Raw genomic sequence first — 19,231 nt, forward strand, 5'->3', positions numbered from 1 at the left:
AGGAATCAAAATCCACATCTAGATTTTTATAAAGTGCTAATAATGTATGCATACAAAACTGAATTGAATTATAAATAATAATAAATCACAGTCATTTTTATATAGCAACATGAAAATGTTTTAAATAAGAATTTAACTGTACAGTATAAACCTGTTTCTCTGTGTCTTATATATCTATGACAATAAACATTTGTGCTTGAATTAATGAGAAAGAAATGTTTAAAAGTTTAAAAAGCAGAATAAAGTATAAGAAAGCCACACAGATTAATAACCTAATGTAATAATTATTTATTGAAATACAGATGACAAATTCATATGACGTAAATGAGAAATGTATTGACAAAAATAGTGTGTTCAGACACTGAGTTGTTGTAATATGTTATTCTTGATTATTAATAACATCTACATTTCAGGCAGTGTATGTTACTGGTTGGATGCGTTAATCTACGTACCATCCAAAGAGTGAGAAATACACTTTTTTTTTTTTTTTTTAAATTTCCTCATACATCACAAATGACTACAAAATTAAATAATCACATGAATTCAGACATATTTAAAGATACATTGTGTAATTAATTACTATATAATATTTACAAGTAGGTTTAAAATGACAGTGAAGATGTTTATTTGTCTTAAAAATATTCTAGAAAATATAACAAATTGGAAAAAATCAAATCAAATATCTGCACATACTGCTGTCTACACTGCAAAAAATATATCTTAGCAAGTCAATATCTTGAATAATATTTCTCATTGTGAGATTAATATAGTGTAACAAATACAAGATCATTAAGCCTATTTCCTCAAACATATTCTACAAAATAATATACCTAATTGGAAATAATAAAATATATAATATAATCTAATGTTTGCAGTATATTATTAAAAAAACAAGTTTGACTCCATATATCCTTAATGTTCTCACAAGCAAAAAAAAAAAACCCAAAACAACTGAACTAATTAATTAATGCAACAAAATGTATCTAAACTTCTGTAGGTGCAAAGAAAGAAGGCAACTGTTTAGGATATTTCACTTTAAAACATTTCCACCATCTGTTTCTTGTTATAAAATGCTTCTACATATTTCTCTCCTATTAACGACGGTCTTTCAAATTAATATATCAGCAACACCCAATCCTGCTTTTCCTCAACATCTGGATGTTATAAAGTAGGAAAGTCTGCTTAAGGTTCACACCTCAGTTAGCGTTCATCATTCCTCCTCAATGAGTGAATTAGATGTGAAAATTTTCCCAAGTGTGCTCTGTCTCAGGCCTTTTGTCCAGCTGTGAATGTCCTTAAAGGTGCAGTTTGTCTTTCTTAAAGTGTTTGAGCCTTGTAAGAATGATCAAATTATATACATACTTTAGAAAAAAACTGCGATTTACATTATTGCCCAGTACAATTTTTTATCGGGCAAGTGGAATCTTCACTGTAGTGCATGCAATGTAGTAATGTGTTACGAGTAGGTGAACTAGTCAGGTGCATTAATACAGATGATAATAATGGAAACAAATGAGTATATGAACAGCACTGTGGTGCGTCACACTAACGTGAAGTTAAAATTAGCTACATGCCAAATGATAAACAAAAAGCAAACGTCAATAAGGAGTAGATTTTTTTCTTTCACTGGTTGTTGAACGTACATGTCTATGGGGCAACTACAAATAAAAACAAATGGCCTGGATAGGAAATCTGTTTGTCCCAGGTGCTCAGGCTACTGATTTGTCTATCCCTGATATCATCCAATGACCATTGAGAATTCGGACAGCGCTACAAAATGGCTGCAGCCCTATTAGTGCATCACTATGGTATGTGTGTAATTTTTGGCCGCACTGTTCCTTTAAGGATGATGTGAAAGTACACAGGGTTGACAGTTGACAGTGACAGTGATTGGGGTTCATTAAGGCACATGGCTGGATATTTCGCAGACAGACAGAGTTTAACCTGAAGACTGGACTATGCAAATAAATATATCTAGCAAAATAAAGTATGTCAAAGCCACGCACTGTATATGGACTGGAATTATGTTTCTTCCTCTGAAGGTAAGAGCCAATTTGTATTAAATATTAAATATAATTATAAATTGTCTCTCTCTCACCATACACCAATTATTGGCAGTTCTATTAACTCCAAACAATTTATTCATGGACAATCCAGATTTATAAATGTGACATTTGATTTCTATTACCTTATAAATGACCTTTCAAGGAAAACACAGACCAAATATTCAAAAATATTACAGATATAAAGCAGCAGCATCACATGGACCATGCTTTAGGAGACGGTTCTAACAAATTCTAACAAAATGTTAGAGGATTTGCCACTACTAATATCTTAATATACAGGATGTGAATGTTTTTGTAAAAGCTTAGACACAATTTTTTAGCTGCTACAAAGGAATATTTTTGGCCTATTCGGGTCCAGTAGGTATGCAAATTTTTGCACTCATCTGTATATAATATCACATCATATCATATCATATCAAATCATATCATATCAAATCATATCATATAATATGAACACAAAAATTACACTTTGTAAAATATGTGATTTGGTATTCACAAGCCTGAAAATTCTGAAATAAAACCAGCTCCAACCTTGGCCTTATTTATGGAGTTAAATTAATTGGTATCTTGAGCCCTTTGTTCAAACAAAGCAATATGAGTACAGTACAAATCATATTTCGTGTGAAGATGCCCTTCATAACTGACACCAAAATGATTTCATGGGTTAAAAGATTTAATCCAAGCAGCTGAATACTGTACAGACCAGCAAAGTGTTTTTTTGTTTTTGTTTTTTTGAGAAAGCAGAATTTTTTTTTTTATATCTTTATACAGTGTAATAATTATTCCATCCAGACTCACTCTCTACAGGAAAATGAAGATGGAAAACGACCCAGTTGACCCTTCATGCCCTTGATACCTCATCACCTAGTACGCTTCTGGATTACTCGTCCATCTTGTCCTTCCCCATTACCGTCCTCTCATTTAGCACTGGCCCTTCACGCAGTGAGCGCCTCTGGTCTTCGAGGTCGGAGGGGCTGATGGGAGGTCCTTGTATTGTGCTGTCCGAGATCTGAGAGAGAATGTCGGCCTCTTGCTCCGAGTGTTGCCTCTCGATCGGTGAGCCAGGTGTCACCGAGGAACAGATGGATGGCTGGACAGTAGAAAGAAGAAACCGTGGATTAAAGGTCAGCATATCTGAGTCACGTAAAACAGGTTAAATTGGCACTAAATAAATCATTCATTCATTTATTTTCATAAAGGCTTGTCAGGGTTGGGTGGATTACTGAATATAGCACCCTTATCTTTAATGAGAAATGGGCTGTGTGTGTGTGTGTGTGTCTATGTGTGTGTACCTGTAATGAAACACAGGACTTGTTATTCTTTTTTCCCTTCAGCTTGGCCAGTGTGCCTCGCAGGCCCGATTTCTCAGTCATTTCCAGCGTGGCCTTTAACAGTTTAGGGGTTTCTTTCCGCGCAGGAATCACCCGTACTGGCTCCTTCTCCTCTGTCTTTTTCTCCGGCTTCTTATCTGCCAGCATCTTCCTTCATACAGTAAGACACAGAAACCATCGCATCGGCAACAGCAGCACCACCAAAACAACGCACTACTGAGGTCACCTGTTACGCCTCTGTAAATGAGAGCACAATTTTAAGGAGCTCAGAGGTGTCATCATGAGAGACACTCACTTTGCTTTCTTGCGTAGCAGTTTCTGGGACTCGGGATAGTGCACAAGGATTTCGTTGAGGCCCTTCTTGTCCAAGATGAAGAGATTAGCAAAGCCGTGTGCTATGACGTTGGCTGTTCGCCGGTTTCCGCCTCCCACCGCTAACAAGCTTCATGCCAAAAAGACACAAACAAACACAGGTCAGCTTTGGTCTACAATGACATGGATGAAAGATAACTAGCTAAATGTTTTTACCTGATTTCGCCGAACACAGATCCTGCTTTCAGCGTCACAAATATAGTTTTTCCGTCTGGACCGCCAACCACCTGAACCGCTCCTGACTTTATGATGTACATCTCTCGACCTACTTCATCCTGCATCAGGACAATAAAATACATGATAAGTACAATGTCTGGTAACTTCGACTATTGTCCTCAACTACATGGTGTTTCCTTCGCCAGCTTTATTATTTTCTGATGTTGGGATTCCAGGGTTTCCAGGCATTTCCCTGTACTGTAGTCTATGGATATTTAATTCCTTTCTGCACTGATCAGTTTAATACATTTAAAACAGCAAAGGCAATAGTTAAGTGTTAATATAGGCAGAGTCTAAACCGTTGTTCATGAGTGCTGATCGCATTCTAAAGCCACAATTACACTGGAGTTACATAAAATCTCCTCAGCAAAACAGTCTATTCACTTGAATGGAAGAGGATGCAGTACGAGAGGGAAAATGGGTTAGCTTCCGCTAGCAGTTAATTCCTGTCCACCTGCTCTGATTTACGATTTCATCTAGACCCTGACAATCCAGAAATCTTCTCAGCGAGGGCCAATAGAGAAAAGGAATCTTGTGTCATTAAGATGCATTAATCATACTTTATTCCATTTAACCTATCAAACTTAGCTTTTGTTAGCATATGTCAATATCTCGGCAACATTGTAACACACACTACGTTTGAAACTCATCTCAAACGCTCATCTCTTTCTTTTTTCCTTCTAAGACACTGACTTATGAGGCAGCACAACCAGCAATGTGTTAAGACAGATTCCTTCAGTTTGATTCTGAGCTGTAATTACATTTTTGACTGAATTCACAATATAAGAAATTAACTGGTGTCAGCCAATCAGAAACGAGGTGGTTATCTGAGATTCCATCGTCTCTACAGAGGTCGGTGTACTTCTTGTTTCAGTCAAAAGTCAATTTTGAAAACACCAATATGAACTTGCGTGTATTAAAAAAAGAATCTCTGCATTAAACAATAAGCATACTGAACCTTTTTACAGACGTAGTCTCCGGGAAGGTACACGACTGATCTGAGCCGTTTCAGCATATCATAGATCATCTGCCTGTCACAGCCCTGACATAAAGATAATAATAACACAATAAAAATTCAGGAGATACTATACATAAGCATATGAAGTACTGTAAAAATAGTTCTCACAGGAACCTGTTTAAAGATTTAAAGATGCAGTTTGTTATTTTGAAAGGTTATCAGCTCAGAACTGATATATCTCCCCCTCTGTTAAAACTATGTACACTTCGTAGATGGAGTTTTAAGAAAAAGGAGTGGAACTGAGCACTTGTTTTTTTGCTTGGGCCCAGAGCTCATTTCAGGGCTAGAAAATTCCACTTTAAAAAGTATTAAATGTAAAATCTAGCCAGATCTATTGCACGGCAATTGAGTTGTCAGTGACAGATTTTTAAGGAATCCTTAGAATGTTATGAATAATATTTTAGAAACTCTTTTAAATGTTACAAACTGCACCTTTCAGGCTACACACTGCTATGGAAAAAAAAAAGTGTTTCGTGGAGTTACAATAAATGAGGACTAGATAAAGAAATCTCAAAGCAGGTTGTTCATACCTCAAACAGTGGAACTTTGCTGACAATGGAGTAACTCACATCCACTGCTATATCAAGCCTCATCTTGTCTGGCAACTGCACAAGCAACTCCTCTTCATCTACACACAGAATTATAGAAATGTTAGCTAAAGTATTGGCACCATACAGGCCATGTATCCTGCTCAAATAAAATGTGTGTCAGGAACAACTCTAATACAGTATGATGTCAATAGAAATGACAAATTTGCTCATTAGCCATTCCACATTTTCATTTCATTCCAGCTCCCAACACACTTACCTCATATATTCATTGTTTTTCAGCTCTTGATTACCTTTGGTTGGTTCATGCAGCCTTGGTTGGTTTATGCAGGACATCAAGAATGAAAACACCTGGACTGACAAAATGTGCTGTGAGAAGTGAGAATCTTACCCAGCATGCCTTGAGCCTGCCATGTGTAGTTGTACCAGGTCTTCACCCGGTTCTGCACGTCTTTGGGGATGCGGTTAGAGCCCATGTACTTTGCTGTACTGTCCATGCATGAGCGGTAGTGTGTCTGATCAGCTGTCGCAGCGCCCACCACGTCTCTCATCTAACACAGCAAAAATCGAGCCGCTGTATCAGGCTGATATACTGGAGGGAACAATACTAATGCAATTGCCATGGTATATGTAAGGAATAAAACAGTTGGGAGTGGGGTGGGGGTGGGGGTTGCTGTTAAAGGAAAATCATCAATGACAGGGAGGAGTGATGAAGCGGAGATAGTATTACCACCCACAAGTTGATTATTTTCCCATAAAATGACGTCCCGAAGTGTTTTATTCCTCTTGTACCGCAGCAATTGAACAATCATTTTGCTATTAACAAAGGACTAATTGTATTTTTATACATTTATAATTACATTTCATATAGTTCCTGTTATCACTTATGTTATAGCAGCTACAGTGGGGCTTGAAAGTTTGTGAACCCTTTTGAATTTTCTGTATATATGCATAAATATGACCTAAAACACAGATATGTAATACTTGATCATTTTCCCTAATAAATAAATGACCAAGTATAATATGTTTGTCTCATTTGTTCAGCTGGGTTCTCTTTGTCTACTTTTAGGACTTGTGTGAAAATCTGATGATGTTTTAGGTCGTATTTATGTAGAAATATAGAAAATTGTAACACAAACTTTCAAGCACCACTGTATAAACATATGTTCCCCGACAGACATTTTATTCTCTTTTTCATAAGACTTAAAAAAAAAGCATCTTGGTACTGAGAAACCATAAAGCATATATTTTTCTGTCCTGAAGACTTTCTTGTATAACTTAAAGTTACAGTTTTACCTCTGACTGTTACAAAGCGTCGACACTGGAGACTCCTTCTACAGTATAAATGTCAAATAAATGTCTCCTTAAAGAAAACCTCACCATATCAACAAGTAAACATTTTGCATTGTTACATAACAATGCATTTTTAAAAATATTTTTATTGTTAGTCTTAGATATGTGGAGGATCTGCCGTACAAGTTAATCTCCCTGTAAACGAGCTGTTACTATAGAAACGATAATATTAGACCAGGTGCATTAACATAAACATTATAGAAAATTAATCAACACCTGCTGACCAATCAGAGTTGAGAATTCAACAGTGGTGTGGCATATATGATAATGATAGCCAGTGTACCTGTCCAATCATGATGGAGAAAGCGAATACGCCAATAAAGTAGTTGATGAGCTGGAAAATATACTCTTCGAGTGCGGTCGGTTCTGGCAGTCCACCAATAGTGATCAGAGTCTTTACAGCAAAGTAGAAACACCGGATGTATCTGGGGGGAGAAAAATGACATAGAAGGCGTTAGGTGGGCAGGTCAATACTTACGTATCAATGTTGTGATAAAAATACAGTTGATAATGTATAAATAACTCAATCAAACAAAAATTAGGTACAATTTATTTAGGAATATTCTATGAAAACATTTGAATTATGTATATATTTTAATCATAATACTTAAGAAAAAAAAATATTGCTAAATCTATTTCCTTTTATAATTCATATTAACAATGACTATCCCCAAATGCAACTTTCCATAATGACATGCTCTATATCCCAATGACGTTTATCTGAATTGCATATTTTCTGAGTGCCATTCTTTCCAAAGTGATTTCTACTAAAAATGGAGGAAAAAATGAGTTGTTTTTTTTTGTTTGTTTTTTTAATTTTTTTTTTTACAGTGACTAACTGGATAATCCCATGTGACTGATTAATTATTTTTGGGAAGTTCACCTCTTTAGGTTAAGTGTATGACTGGATCATGTATTTCTGCTTTTTTTTTTTCAATAGCAAAATATGATCTTTCTATAATATATATTAATAAAGAATTAATAAATGCTCAATTGGAAGTCTTCATTGTTATATATTATATATTATAAAATTCAACCTGGACAAAACCCATTACTATTTATTGTGAGAACTGTTATTAAAATCTTTAAATAATAATTCAAATGTTTTCAAAAAATATTCCAAAGCAATCCTCCATTTTGAATCATCCAAGTGAAATGGCACCATTTGGCAACCAATGGCAACATCCACTTTCCCTGACTTTAGAAATGCATATTTCTAATGTAAATGTAAATGTTTATTCTCTGGACAAAAATCATCGCCTCTATAACAAACAATAATGTCACCAACACTTTTGATAAAATGATACCAATAAAAGAATAATACAAAAAACCTACGCATTGCCCTGTCCGTTGTATACCCAGGTGGTGGCTCCGAGGCCTCGTATGTTTGACATCCAGTAATAGAGACAGGCGTTAACATGAAGGGAGTACAGAAGGTAGCTGGTGGTGCGAATGACTCTAGGAACAGAAAAGAGAAAAGAGAAATAACAGCAGTTATACCACAGTGCTATTGAATTCTTTATTCTGATTGGTCAGGGGTGTTTCAAAGCAACAGCTGCAAATCACAGGTTTATATTAACACACTCCTTTTCATATATTATTATTATTAATATTTCTATGAGTAGTACAGGGACATGTATGGAGGAAGCTCACATAATCTAAGCCTGATAATAATGTTCTTATTTAACAAATCAAAATGCATAATAGTTGGTAAATTTCATGTATGCAGGTGTTGATTTATGGAAACATTTATGGAAAGTGTCAGCCCTTTGTAACAGAGGGAAAGTTATACATTTAAGTTTCCTACCACAGAAAAGTCTTGAGGAGAAGACTTAAGGTTTAAAGCTTGAGGTGTCTCGGTAATTTGACAAGCTGCATTTTTTCTGTTTTATTAACTTCAAGAATAAGTGAGGGAATGACTGTTTACGCTTAGGTGCTATAACATAAGTCATAAAAGGAACTAAATTGTTTTTAATGATGTTGCACAACATAAATTTTACTGTTCATTAATTATCTATTTTATTTTATTCTTGGCAGATTGTTGTGCTAATCTTGGCAAGATTGTAGTGGTATAAAAGGAATAAAACACTTTATTGGTTCTGTTATTTTGAAAATATTCATCTTCGGGGTGGTATCATCCCACCACCCTGTTGTTGATTATTTTTCTATAACAACATGCCCCCACCCCCCATATGAACTTTAGAAAAGAATCTCCAAATGTCCAGTGCAGGCTTGTGCTCACCTGTAGACATAGGCTTTGGTCAAAATGGCCTCCAGACGGTTGTTAAACTCAAAGAAAGACAAGATCTGAAGCACAGAAAGAGAGACAGGAGTGAATAAATCTTGAGTTGTATCAGTTTTCAGCACTAAAAAACTATTTTGGTGGACTGTTCTGTTAAACTTAAAGACACACAGAGTAAAATTTGAGGCCTGCCTTCAGTATTCGTGGGCAGCGGAGGAGAGGTTTGACCCCATCTAGGAGATAGAAGAGCTCCAGGGGAAGAAGGCTGACCATGTCCAGCTGAAATATATTCGAAAAACACATAAACGGCAAGAGACAATAGACTTCAACGATGATATCATAGAGTAAGGATGTTGACTGCCTAGGACAGGCAAAGTTTTGCGCGTACCTTAAATCGCAGATCTTTCATGTAATTGGCTCTCATTTCCTTCTTGTCGGTCTAGAAAAAAGACAAATGTAGTGAGTGCCATTTTCAGTTCAGCAGTCTCTAATTGAAATGTTTCAAACTCGAGCCAGTGTGGCTTGAATTTGACTGCTCTAACTCCTACTGGCTGTTCCTACTTTCCCAAACGTCACGTACGATAATATCACCGCCGCGGATGAACTGCAGGCGTGGCTGGAAGAGCAGGATGTCCAGGATGTAGATGGTGTCGCACAGGTAGTCGGCTATCAGCCACGGGTAAAGGGAGCCTTTGACATCGTAGAGGAAAGCCCAGCGCACCGGGATCATCCACACGTTCCAGTTCCAGGCCAAAGTGACGAAAAAGAGCCACAGGACATAACCCAGATCTACAGACACGAAAGAGACAGGACTGCTCTGTGTATTGTGAAACCACCAACAGTGCATGTTTGCTCATAAAATTGAACATATTCATTTAAAGTGGTTGATAGCAAGGTGAAAGGTGGAAGATGAGACAGTGACTCACTGGTAAACGGGTCGATGCTGGATGGGAAGCGGTATTGGATCAGGCGCCCGATCCTTGACTGAGACTTCACCTTGAAGCACAGCAGCTTGATATACACTTCCTGTTCATCAGTGAGAGTGGGCTGACTCTCCTCAACAGGCGCTGGTTCCGTCGGAGGCTCAGGAGGAGGCACCGCAGCTGGGGTGTGTAAAAAAAAGCCTGTTTATGAACCTTACTCTTTATCCAGATATGGCTCTGTAGCAAACCTTTAGACTCTGTTGAATCTTAATCATAATCATTCATGCAGCACATGTTTCTTGTGCTGCATTGTGTCGTGTTGTTCCATAGCTGCTCCTTAGCTCTTATTTTCAAATAATGTGGATGATGGCTAATTAGGCTCAGTTTGGGAGGATGTCTGGAGAAAAGTAGTAAACTTGAGCATTTAATTCTACCATGTTGTGTTAATTAGGATATTACACTATTACCCTGGGTAGATTTTCTCCCATAATTTAGTCACGCTCAGTTGCCACCTGTGTTTCCACTGTCACATGACACAGTAAGCATAACCTTGCTGTTGCTCATTGAGTGACGCTAGTCAAACAAGATTGAGATTGGCTAGAATCACTCAATGATCTGCAGCAGAACCAATCTGTAGGGACAATTATTCCCTCTTGTATTCGAAAGTGGATGGAGAGACGTAAGATCGTTACACCACTCAGGCGTTTGTGTTTGTAGGTTTCAGCCAGTTGAGCTTACTGTCAGGTGGGGTGTCCTCGTCCAAGTCATCGGGATCGATGAGTTTCTCCTTGGCGCGCTCTGTCCTTGCTTTAAATAGTTTGGCCAGCTCTTGCAGACGCTCATTCACCATCGTGCTGGCCTGACTGGCGGCTGATGAGGGACGCTCCTTCAGCCTGTAAACATGATGCATACAGCTAAGCATAGAACAAACTGAAACCTACAGGAATATCAGTGCTCAGCTATCTATCTGTCTGTCTGTCTCTCTATCTCTCTAGCTTTACAGTGTACTTCAGTCATATAATGTACATAATTTCTGGACTGAACTGAATTTTTTAAATATCCATCCATCCATCTTTAAAAGTTCACTGTATGTTTTCTTTATTAGAGTGGGTTCCAAGTAAAAACCATTTTAAACCCTAAACATTCTTAACAATCTAAAGAACACTTGAGGAACCTTTTTTTTAAGAACGTATGAAGTAAATGCAAATTCTTTTAGAATAACTGAATTCTTCCAATATCTAACCATCTAGTTATATACATCCCTCCATCCATCCATCCATCCATTTTATCTATTTATTTACACTCCACTAAAGGTTCCCCTGGGAACCACATTTCCTCAGAGCTTTCATATAAAATCAATCAATCAATCAAAATGAATTTTTTAACATCCATCCATCCAACCATCCAAGTATCTTTAAAAGTTCAGTGTAGGTTTCTTTATCAGAGAGGGTTCCAAGTAAAATCCATGTAGGAAGCTAAACACTCTTAGCAATCCAGAGAACACTTGAAGCTTTTTTGTATGAATTTAAGTATCAATTCTTGCAAATTCTTGAGGAATAGCTGAATTCGAACCATCTATTTATCCACTCATTTCTCCATCCATCCACCGACCTATCCATCCATCCATCCATTTTATCTACAGTATGTAGCTACATCCTACCTAACCTAGATTTATCTAGAGCTAGAACCACTGCAGGTTCTTTGTTCCTCTGGGAATACATTTTTTTAACAAAAGTTTTAAGAAGCACTATAAAATGAATTTTACATAAATTAGCATAATCTTTGTTAGTTTACCGTACCTTATAATTTCAAAGCCTAACCAGGAAAGCATCACACTTCTATAACAAAAAAACAACTAAACGATACATTCAGCAAAAACTACTTTAGCAGCTCTACTGTAACACTTTCATAATAAGACCACACATTTTTTCCAGACATTCCTCAGAGATGATCAACCGTGCCTCTGGCAGGACATCTCAAAGCTTAGTGGAGCTGTTTAGATATGTCTTTCTCACAGCTTTGAGGTGTTTTGTAGATATGTATTTAAATATTTAAATGTCTGGTGCTCGGGTGATGTATTATTCTTGCTTACGCCTCATCAGCACTCGTGATGCTGCTTTGGCTCGGCCAGGCCCTGACTTGCGTCTCCAGCTCCTCATCTTCCTCATCTCCTGAAGAGTACAGCTTCTTTCTGTCGCAAACAACAAGATTATATAAACAATTGTTCCCTCACTAGACATTGCTTTTCCCCAGAAGTGTTTTATCCCTCTTATGCCTCAGCAATTTGCCGACACTACCAAGAATGTTTGTTTATTAAAGAACAACACATGCTCTTTATGAATTTATAGTTACATTGATTAATGTTTTGCAACATCCACAAAACAGTTATTCTTATCAATAATGATATGTTATGTTAGCACTGATACTGGAGACTCCTTCCATAAATTTTAAATATAAGTTCTCTTGCCAGGATGCTACTTCTTTAACTTGTTTAATAAAAACGGAGCTGTTAGTATAGATAGGATAACGTATTAGATTGAGTGCATTAATGTAAACCCATGATTTGCAGCTGCACTATGTGAACAGATGTATAAGTGGAATGAGAGTGGATAAAATGCTCATAACGCACAAGACACACTGAGACACTTTTTATGACTTTATGAGTTTGGGACGATGAGATGAAGCCAGACAATAAATCACATTAAGCTTCTTACATTTTCGTCCAAATAGTTTGTGGCTTTCTTTCCCTTGTACCAGCATAGTTTCCATCACAGGTATGTGTGTGTGTGTGTGTGTGTGTGTGTGTGTGTGTGTGTGTGTGTATGGGTAGTGTTTGAGTAGGCAGGGGTGAGAACAGTCCAGACAAAATAAAAACAAAAACATGTAATTAGACAAAATAAGTAGGGGGGAAAAGGTCATAGCATAAGTATTTGTGTATTTCATGGATTTTTCTAGATACCTGACAGAATTTTAAAGTATTTTAGTTCTTATTCATAAATGTTAAAAAAAAAAAAAGGCTAACCTATATATAACCTAAATAAAAGCTAACCTATATGAGAAGATATAGGATCATATTCCAAAATGTTGTCATAAATGTAATTACCACCTCTAATGTGAGCTAGAAGGCTAATTTAAGTCAGCATTTGCTCAAAATTGTTAAGGCTTATTCACAAATGTTAATAATATTAATACTAATGCTAGCTAACTGTCTAACATGAGCTAATCTAGCAGAATTTAGTTTTTAGGTTTAAATGTTTATAATCTTTACTGCTAATATGAGCTGAAACACTAATATGATATCTGGGAATACTAATGCTAATTAAATACCAATGCTATTCAACTATCTAACTTGAGTTAATCTAGCAGGATTCTGAGAAGATTTATTAAGGTCATGTTTGTAATTTATTTCTTTCTTTATTTTTTATTTACTGCTAATGGTACCTAGATGGCTTAAGTTAACTTTAAATGATTTCTCAGAAGATTTATTAAGGCTAAATTTATATATATATGTATTTATGTATATAATTTTAACTTGTAAAACTTACTAGATGGCTAACATAATCCATCCTCAAAGTATCTTTTCAAAAACCTGTCTGAATGTTTCAAACTGAGATTTTCAGGTTTTCTGAGATTTTCATAGTCAATTTTTTTTGCTAAGAAACTTTCTAAGCTGATTTTTAAAAATGAAAATCATAAAGATTTCCAATTTTCCCTTCTAATGCTAGCTAGATGGCTAACATAAAGTAACCGGACAGAATATTTCTGAAAAGCATTTCTGAATGCAATAGGCCATTTTCACAAGTGTCCAGATGTGTTCCAATTTTAAACATTCACCATTCACAAACATTTTATGAGTCTTTTAGTCCATTTCAGATGGAAATGCAATATATTTCACAAAATAAAGAATATAAAATATGTGTATATATTTGAAATAAGCCTATTTTTAAGAAGACATTCATTTTGCCCTATATTTAAGAAAAATATTACATATAATATAAGTAATGTATTAGGATATGATTTTGAGTATTACCATGTGTTTCACATTGACAAATATTTCACTGTGAAGGAAAGGTCTTCAAAATCACAAAAATTCATATTACAGTATTTTCTTAATTCTAAGACAAAGCATATGATTTCTACACTGGTTCCACACACTGCATTCAGACTCTTCTTACTGACTAGGTTTATAACAGCAGGTCCAAACCTGGTTCTGCTCAATTTGGGTGGTCTGGGCACGGTGAGGGTTTTGAGGTTGGGGTCTTGTGGGGTGATGATCTGGGGCATGTGGTGGGAAGTTATTGCATGCTGCTCACTGTCTGAGTCCATATCTTCCACATTTACGGCTGGGTGAATGCTCAATCTAGAGCTAGCTGCAAGAGGAACAGCAGTAACAGTAACGCATTGTAATGAAAATCAATCCTGGGTTGTTCAGTCATGGTTTGTTTGTGATGGTTTTACTGCTATGATCACTGTCATCACATCATCACTCCAGTATTCATATCATTAATATCATTATAAAACTATTAAAGAACTCCAAGGATTACGCTAAAGAATAGTTTTTTACACAGTGTATAGCTAGAACACCCAAAAAGTCATACAGAGCCCTGCTGCACTTAGGAATTTGAAAAAGAATCACCAAAAGGATCATAAATATATCACCTGAAGGTCTAGCGGAGGTGAGTTCATCTTCGCCATTAAAGGTGGGGTTGGAGAGGCCTGAGAGCTGGCGTGATGGGCTGATGGGGGGCAGGCGGGGATAGGATGGCACATTGGGTAAGTCCAGAATGGAGCTGGGCAAGGAAGTGGACGGGGTACGGGAGATGTGAAGGGGGGACTGGCGGACCAGATGGTCCAGCTCCAGGTCCCGACTCTGTTGCTGCTGCTGAGGATTAGGCATTGTTTTGAGGTCTGATGCTGCTCAGACGTTTCTGAACATTGGTGTAGCACTGCCGAGGGACGCTGGACAAGTGTTGAGGAAGATTGGATAGACGATGCGGAATATTGGATAAGCGTTGAGGGAGGCTGGAGAAGTATTGTGAAAAATCAGGCAGCTTCTGTGGACGTTTGGGAAGTCCGTGGGGAAACCTGCAGGAAAATTGTTCAGGGAAAGTGGGAAGTTTCCGGGGGAAGGAAGGGAAGTGCTCAGGAAGTTTGGGTACGTGCTGGGAAATCTGCTGGGGAATTTGTGTGATTCGTTGAGGTAGCTGGTTGAGTCTGGTAGGCAGTGGGGGGATCTGTGGGGTTATCTTGGATAGTCGAGAGGGCAGCTTGGGTATGGGGGGCACTTGGGGCAGAGTGATATTGTTCTTTTTCAGCAGCTGGTTGAAGGAGTTCAGGCACACTGGAACACAGGGAATGCGCATGAGGCAGGCCTTCAACGCATCACATCTGAAGGGAACTGAAAGCAGAATGGCACAGTCATTATGGGTATCAGAAAAATTCATTCATTCATTCATTCATTAAGGAAGCAGGGTCGGGGTAAGGGTGGATCCAGAGGCAGGACTACACCCTGAGGTGGACACCAATTCCTTGCACGGCACCAGAAAAACACTCATGGCCTCTCTTTACCTTTACTTTGTGGAATGAATTATATATATATATATAAAAAACCCACCATGCTGAGGATTAATGGATTGTTGAATTGATGGTATTATGTTGTTTTGATTGTTTATTGTTGCTTTGGCCCCATTTTCTCCTCTTATAGGTTTCCTCCAGGTTCTTCAGTTTCCACCCATCTCCCAAAAACTTGTCAGTAGTTTGACTGGGCAGTCCATACAGGATATCGCAGGTTTTTTATTTAATTGTTGTAGGCAAAAATGTTTGATTTTGCTCCAGCTTTTATCAAAATTTGCGATGCAATTTGCGTTTTGAGTTTTTTGTGCTTATTTTTGAAAACACTACTTGAATTGGCGTAACTGCAGTCTTGCAGGTCTTTCGTATCGATGTTTGTAGGTAAATGCAACCTTTTAGCTTTACTCGTGTCGACACACGTGAATCGAAGTGGGTAATTTTCAAAAATTGCAAGCTCCTGTGAATATTGTGGAGATTCCTTGATTTTGCTTTCATTTCTGCGATTGCAAAATCCTGGAGGGACTGACAGGGTACTCTATATTGCCCTAAGGTGTGAGTGTGTATGGATGTGTGCATGTGATGGATTGTTGTATTCCCGCCTCACGCCTCGTCTTGTGTTCCTAGGATACACTCCGGATAGACCACCACCCTGACTAGGATTAAGCAGTTACTCAAGATGAATGAAAGAAAGAATAGTTCTGTAACATGTGACAGTTTTTAACTTAGTTTTTAAGTTTATATAACATTAAAAAATCCCCTTACCACAAGTTCCCTCCTCAGCTAATGTGCCTTCATCCTAAAAGCAGAAAAAGTAATGTATGAGGAAGAACACATGAGACATATGAATAACAAAGATCTGTAACAAGCAACTGCAAAGCAATACATTTAAGAAATGATAGAACTCGTAAAGAACGTCCAGGATCAGCTTGCTGAAGTGAACACAACAGAACACACAGATTAAGAGGTAAATATTGGAGAACCTGATCTTAGAGATTTGACAGTATTTTTATTATATGCACACAGATGTTTCCTCTTATCTCCTGATGAACAGCAGCTGTTTCAACAAGGATTGCTGATCCTAGGTCAGCGCCCCTTAGTTGGAGATCTTGGATACACATGTGTGTGGAGATACACATGTGTGCGTATCTTGGATACACATGTGTGCGTTTCGTTTGATGATAACCAGGTAATACTGTCATATATATATATATATATATATATATATATATATATATATATATATATATATATATATATATTTCAGACAGAAAGAGTTCAATCATAGCCAGTATAAGGTTTTCAGAAACATGCAATAAAATGTTTTTGAAGGACATATAAGGAGACAGGCAGAATTTTTACCACCCTTAGAAAAGTCCCCTGATCTAAACCATATTAAAATTGTGGAGTGAGCTGAAGAGGAGAGTTCACAAAGGGAGGACCCTGGATTTGGAAGATGTGGAAAGATTCTGCATTGTGGTGTGGACCAGCGTTTCCCAAGCTTTTTTCAGTCAGGACACCCTAAAAATTTTCTAAAATTTGTGGCACCCTACACGAACACTAATACTAGACAGCATTAAGCCTGGTTTATACTCGATGTGTCAGATGACGTCATCGTGGAGTGGGCGGTCTAGCGTGTTGGGTGCGCAGGGCCTCATTCCACATGGTGGTTTGCGCTGAATTTTTTATAACTTGCCGCGTGGCGCCGGAATCGGACATGAATAACTTCGAGGTGATTCTTGCCGAAAGGTACGATTGTACAGACATCTCTAGTATCCATCCATGTGGGACCATAGAGATATCCAGATGGCACAAAATTCATGGAAAGGTTTTTGAAAATAGTGATTTCGATTTGCTTTGTACATACTGCTGAAAGAATAAAGCCAAAGCTGAAAGTTTTTTCCATGTATTCATTCATCACTATCTTAACAAATAAACACTACACCGTCAGATAGTGATTAAACCTCATTCTTTTGTCTTTATATACAGAGACGTTTACACTGATGAGTGAACATACAGAGTGATCATTCTCTAATAACTTTCTTTTGTCTCTATACATAAAGAGTCATTTACACTGAAGGGTGAACATAATAATCACCTGATCTTGTAAATGTGAGAAATGACATTTGCAGGAAGCTCCGACTTTTTGCATATGTCTACAGTAATTGCTAACATTTACAAAAAGAACCTAGAAGTCTATTGAATGAAAGTAAAGGTCCATGTTTAATAAAAATCTTAATGAAATTAATAAAAAAAAATCGAGGTTGTTCAATTTAGTTTGATACATGTTCTCATATATATATATATATATATATATATATATATATATATATATATATATATATATATATATATTGTTGTAATGTGACAAGTGATAATCTCAAGGTTTACTGAGTTTTATATGATTCCTATATGATTCTTCGCTCTTTTTTTCTCCATACTTTGGGTTTTAGTGAAGTTTACTGAAAACAAACATCGTCAACAACAAACACAACAATTCCTCCTCAGCATCCAACAACTCCAATCGAGACGCTTTGCTTGTAAGCGTTGTTATGGTTGTTCCGACGAACTACTTCTCTTAGCTACTTCCTGTTTGTTTATAAGACGCTTACTCAGAGTCGCCCCCTTTCGTTTCAAAGAGTATTACAACTGCGAGCGCGTCAAGTATAAACGCCTCGTCCGTTTGGGAAGGTGCGCGCGCAGTCAGTGGAGGCTCGCGCGGCGGAGCCAGGAGAAAGTATAAACAAGGCTTTAGGTTCATGAGAATGAAGATGATGGTCCAGAATAAATAAATAAATAAATAAATAAATATATATGTATGTATGTAAGTATGTATGTATATATATAATATCTCGTCCATAAAAAAATATACACAATGCTGATCAGTTAAGAAACTACCCAGACTGATTGCACGGCAATGTAAAAAAAAAACAACAACAACAGATTTTCAGATTTCCTTAGGTATTTTCAAAATTGCATGATTATTATGTCTAGGAACACTTTAATATGTTACAAATTGCAGCTTTAATTTCTTAAACAGTAAAGCAGTGATGGTTTCTACTCTATTCCTTTTCACATATGATGGAATATTAGCAGACTTTGTAGGTCATTGTATTTAATAACCAAAAAGAACCTTTTTAGAAGATTAGCATCACTGTCCTCTTGGTCCGCATCACAGGCTAGTCAGGTGTCACCTCTCATCTCCAACTACAAGCACATATCCTCACCTGGGTGACGTTCTGCTTCACGCTGGCTCCGTCACACGACTTCGGCTGCTGAGTGATCGGATCTGGCTCTGATTCAGCCTCTGAGGAGCTATCAGACTCCTCTTCCTCTGGGTCCTCTGGCTCTTCAGCTGGTTCAGGAGAAACACATTGACCTGCTGTTAAAATCTTCGTCTCAGGAGAAGGAAGCGTTGGCTCTTCTACACAGGGAACATCTGCATCCTCTTCTTCTTCCTCTGTCTCTTCTGGATCTTCTACTGGCTCTTCAACCTCCTGGATGAACGTCTCAACTGGTTCCTGACACCTGTTGCGCGCGCGCGCGCACACACACACACACACACATTATTGTTTCACACAATGTGGCTATCAT

The 19,231-nt window shown here is 37.4% G+C and overlaps 1 protein-coding gene across 1 annotated transcript; it reads right to left on the minus strand.

Moving 5' to 3' along the window:
• Positions 1–296: 296 nt before the first annotated feature.
• LOC108268474 (cyclic nucleotide-gated cation channel beta-1) lies at positions 297–19,231 on the minus strand. The gene is made up of 22 exons (XM_017473485.3): positions 19,218–19,231; positions 18,865–19,165; positions 16,403–16,436; positions 15,132–15,467; positions 14,729–14,983; positions 14,274–14,439; positions 12,162–12,260; positions 10,808–10,962; positions 10,073–10,249; positions 9,727–9,935; positions 9,535–9,585; positions 9,339–9,425; positions 9,147–9,211; positions 8,240–8,362; positions 7,188–7,329; positions 5,943–6,102; positions 5,534–5,631; positions 4,944–5,027; positions 3,926–4,044; positions 3,693–3,839; positions 3,359–3,548; positions 297–3,156 (listed from the first exon to the last, which is right to left on the minus strand). Exons 1-22 carry the CDS (start codon positions 19,229–19,231, stop codon positions 2,947–2,949), a joined length of 3,222 nt encoding a protein of 1,073 aa, XP_017328974.2. The 3' UTR covers positions 297–2,946.

This window comes from Ictalurus punctatus, chromosome 8 (genome assembly GCF_001660625.3).
Source record: "Ictalurus punctatus breed USDA103 chromosome 8, Coco_2.0, whole genome shotgun sequence".
Lineage (NCBI taxonomy): Eukaryota > Metazoa > Chordata > Actinopteri > Siluriformes > Ictaluridae > Ictalurus > Ictalurus punctatus.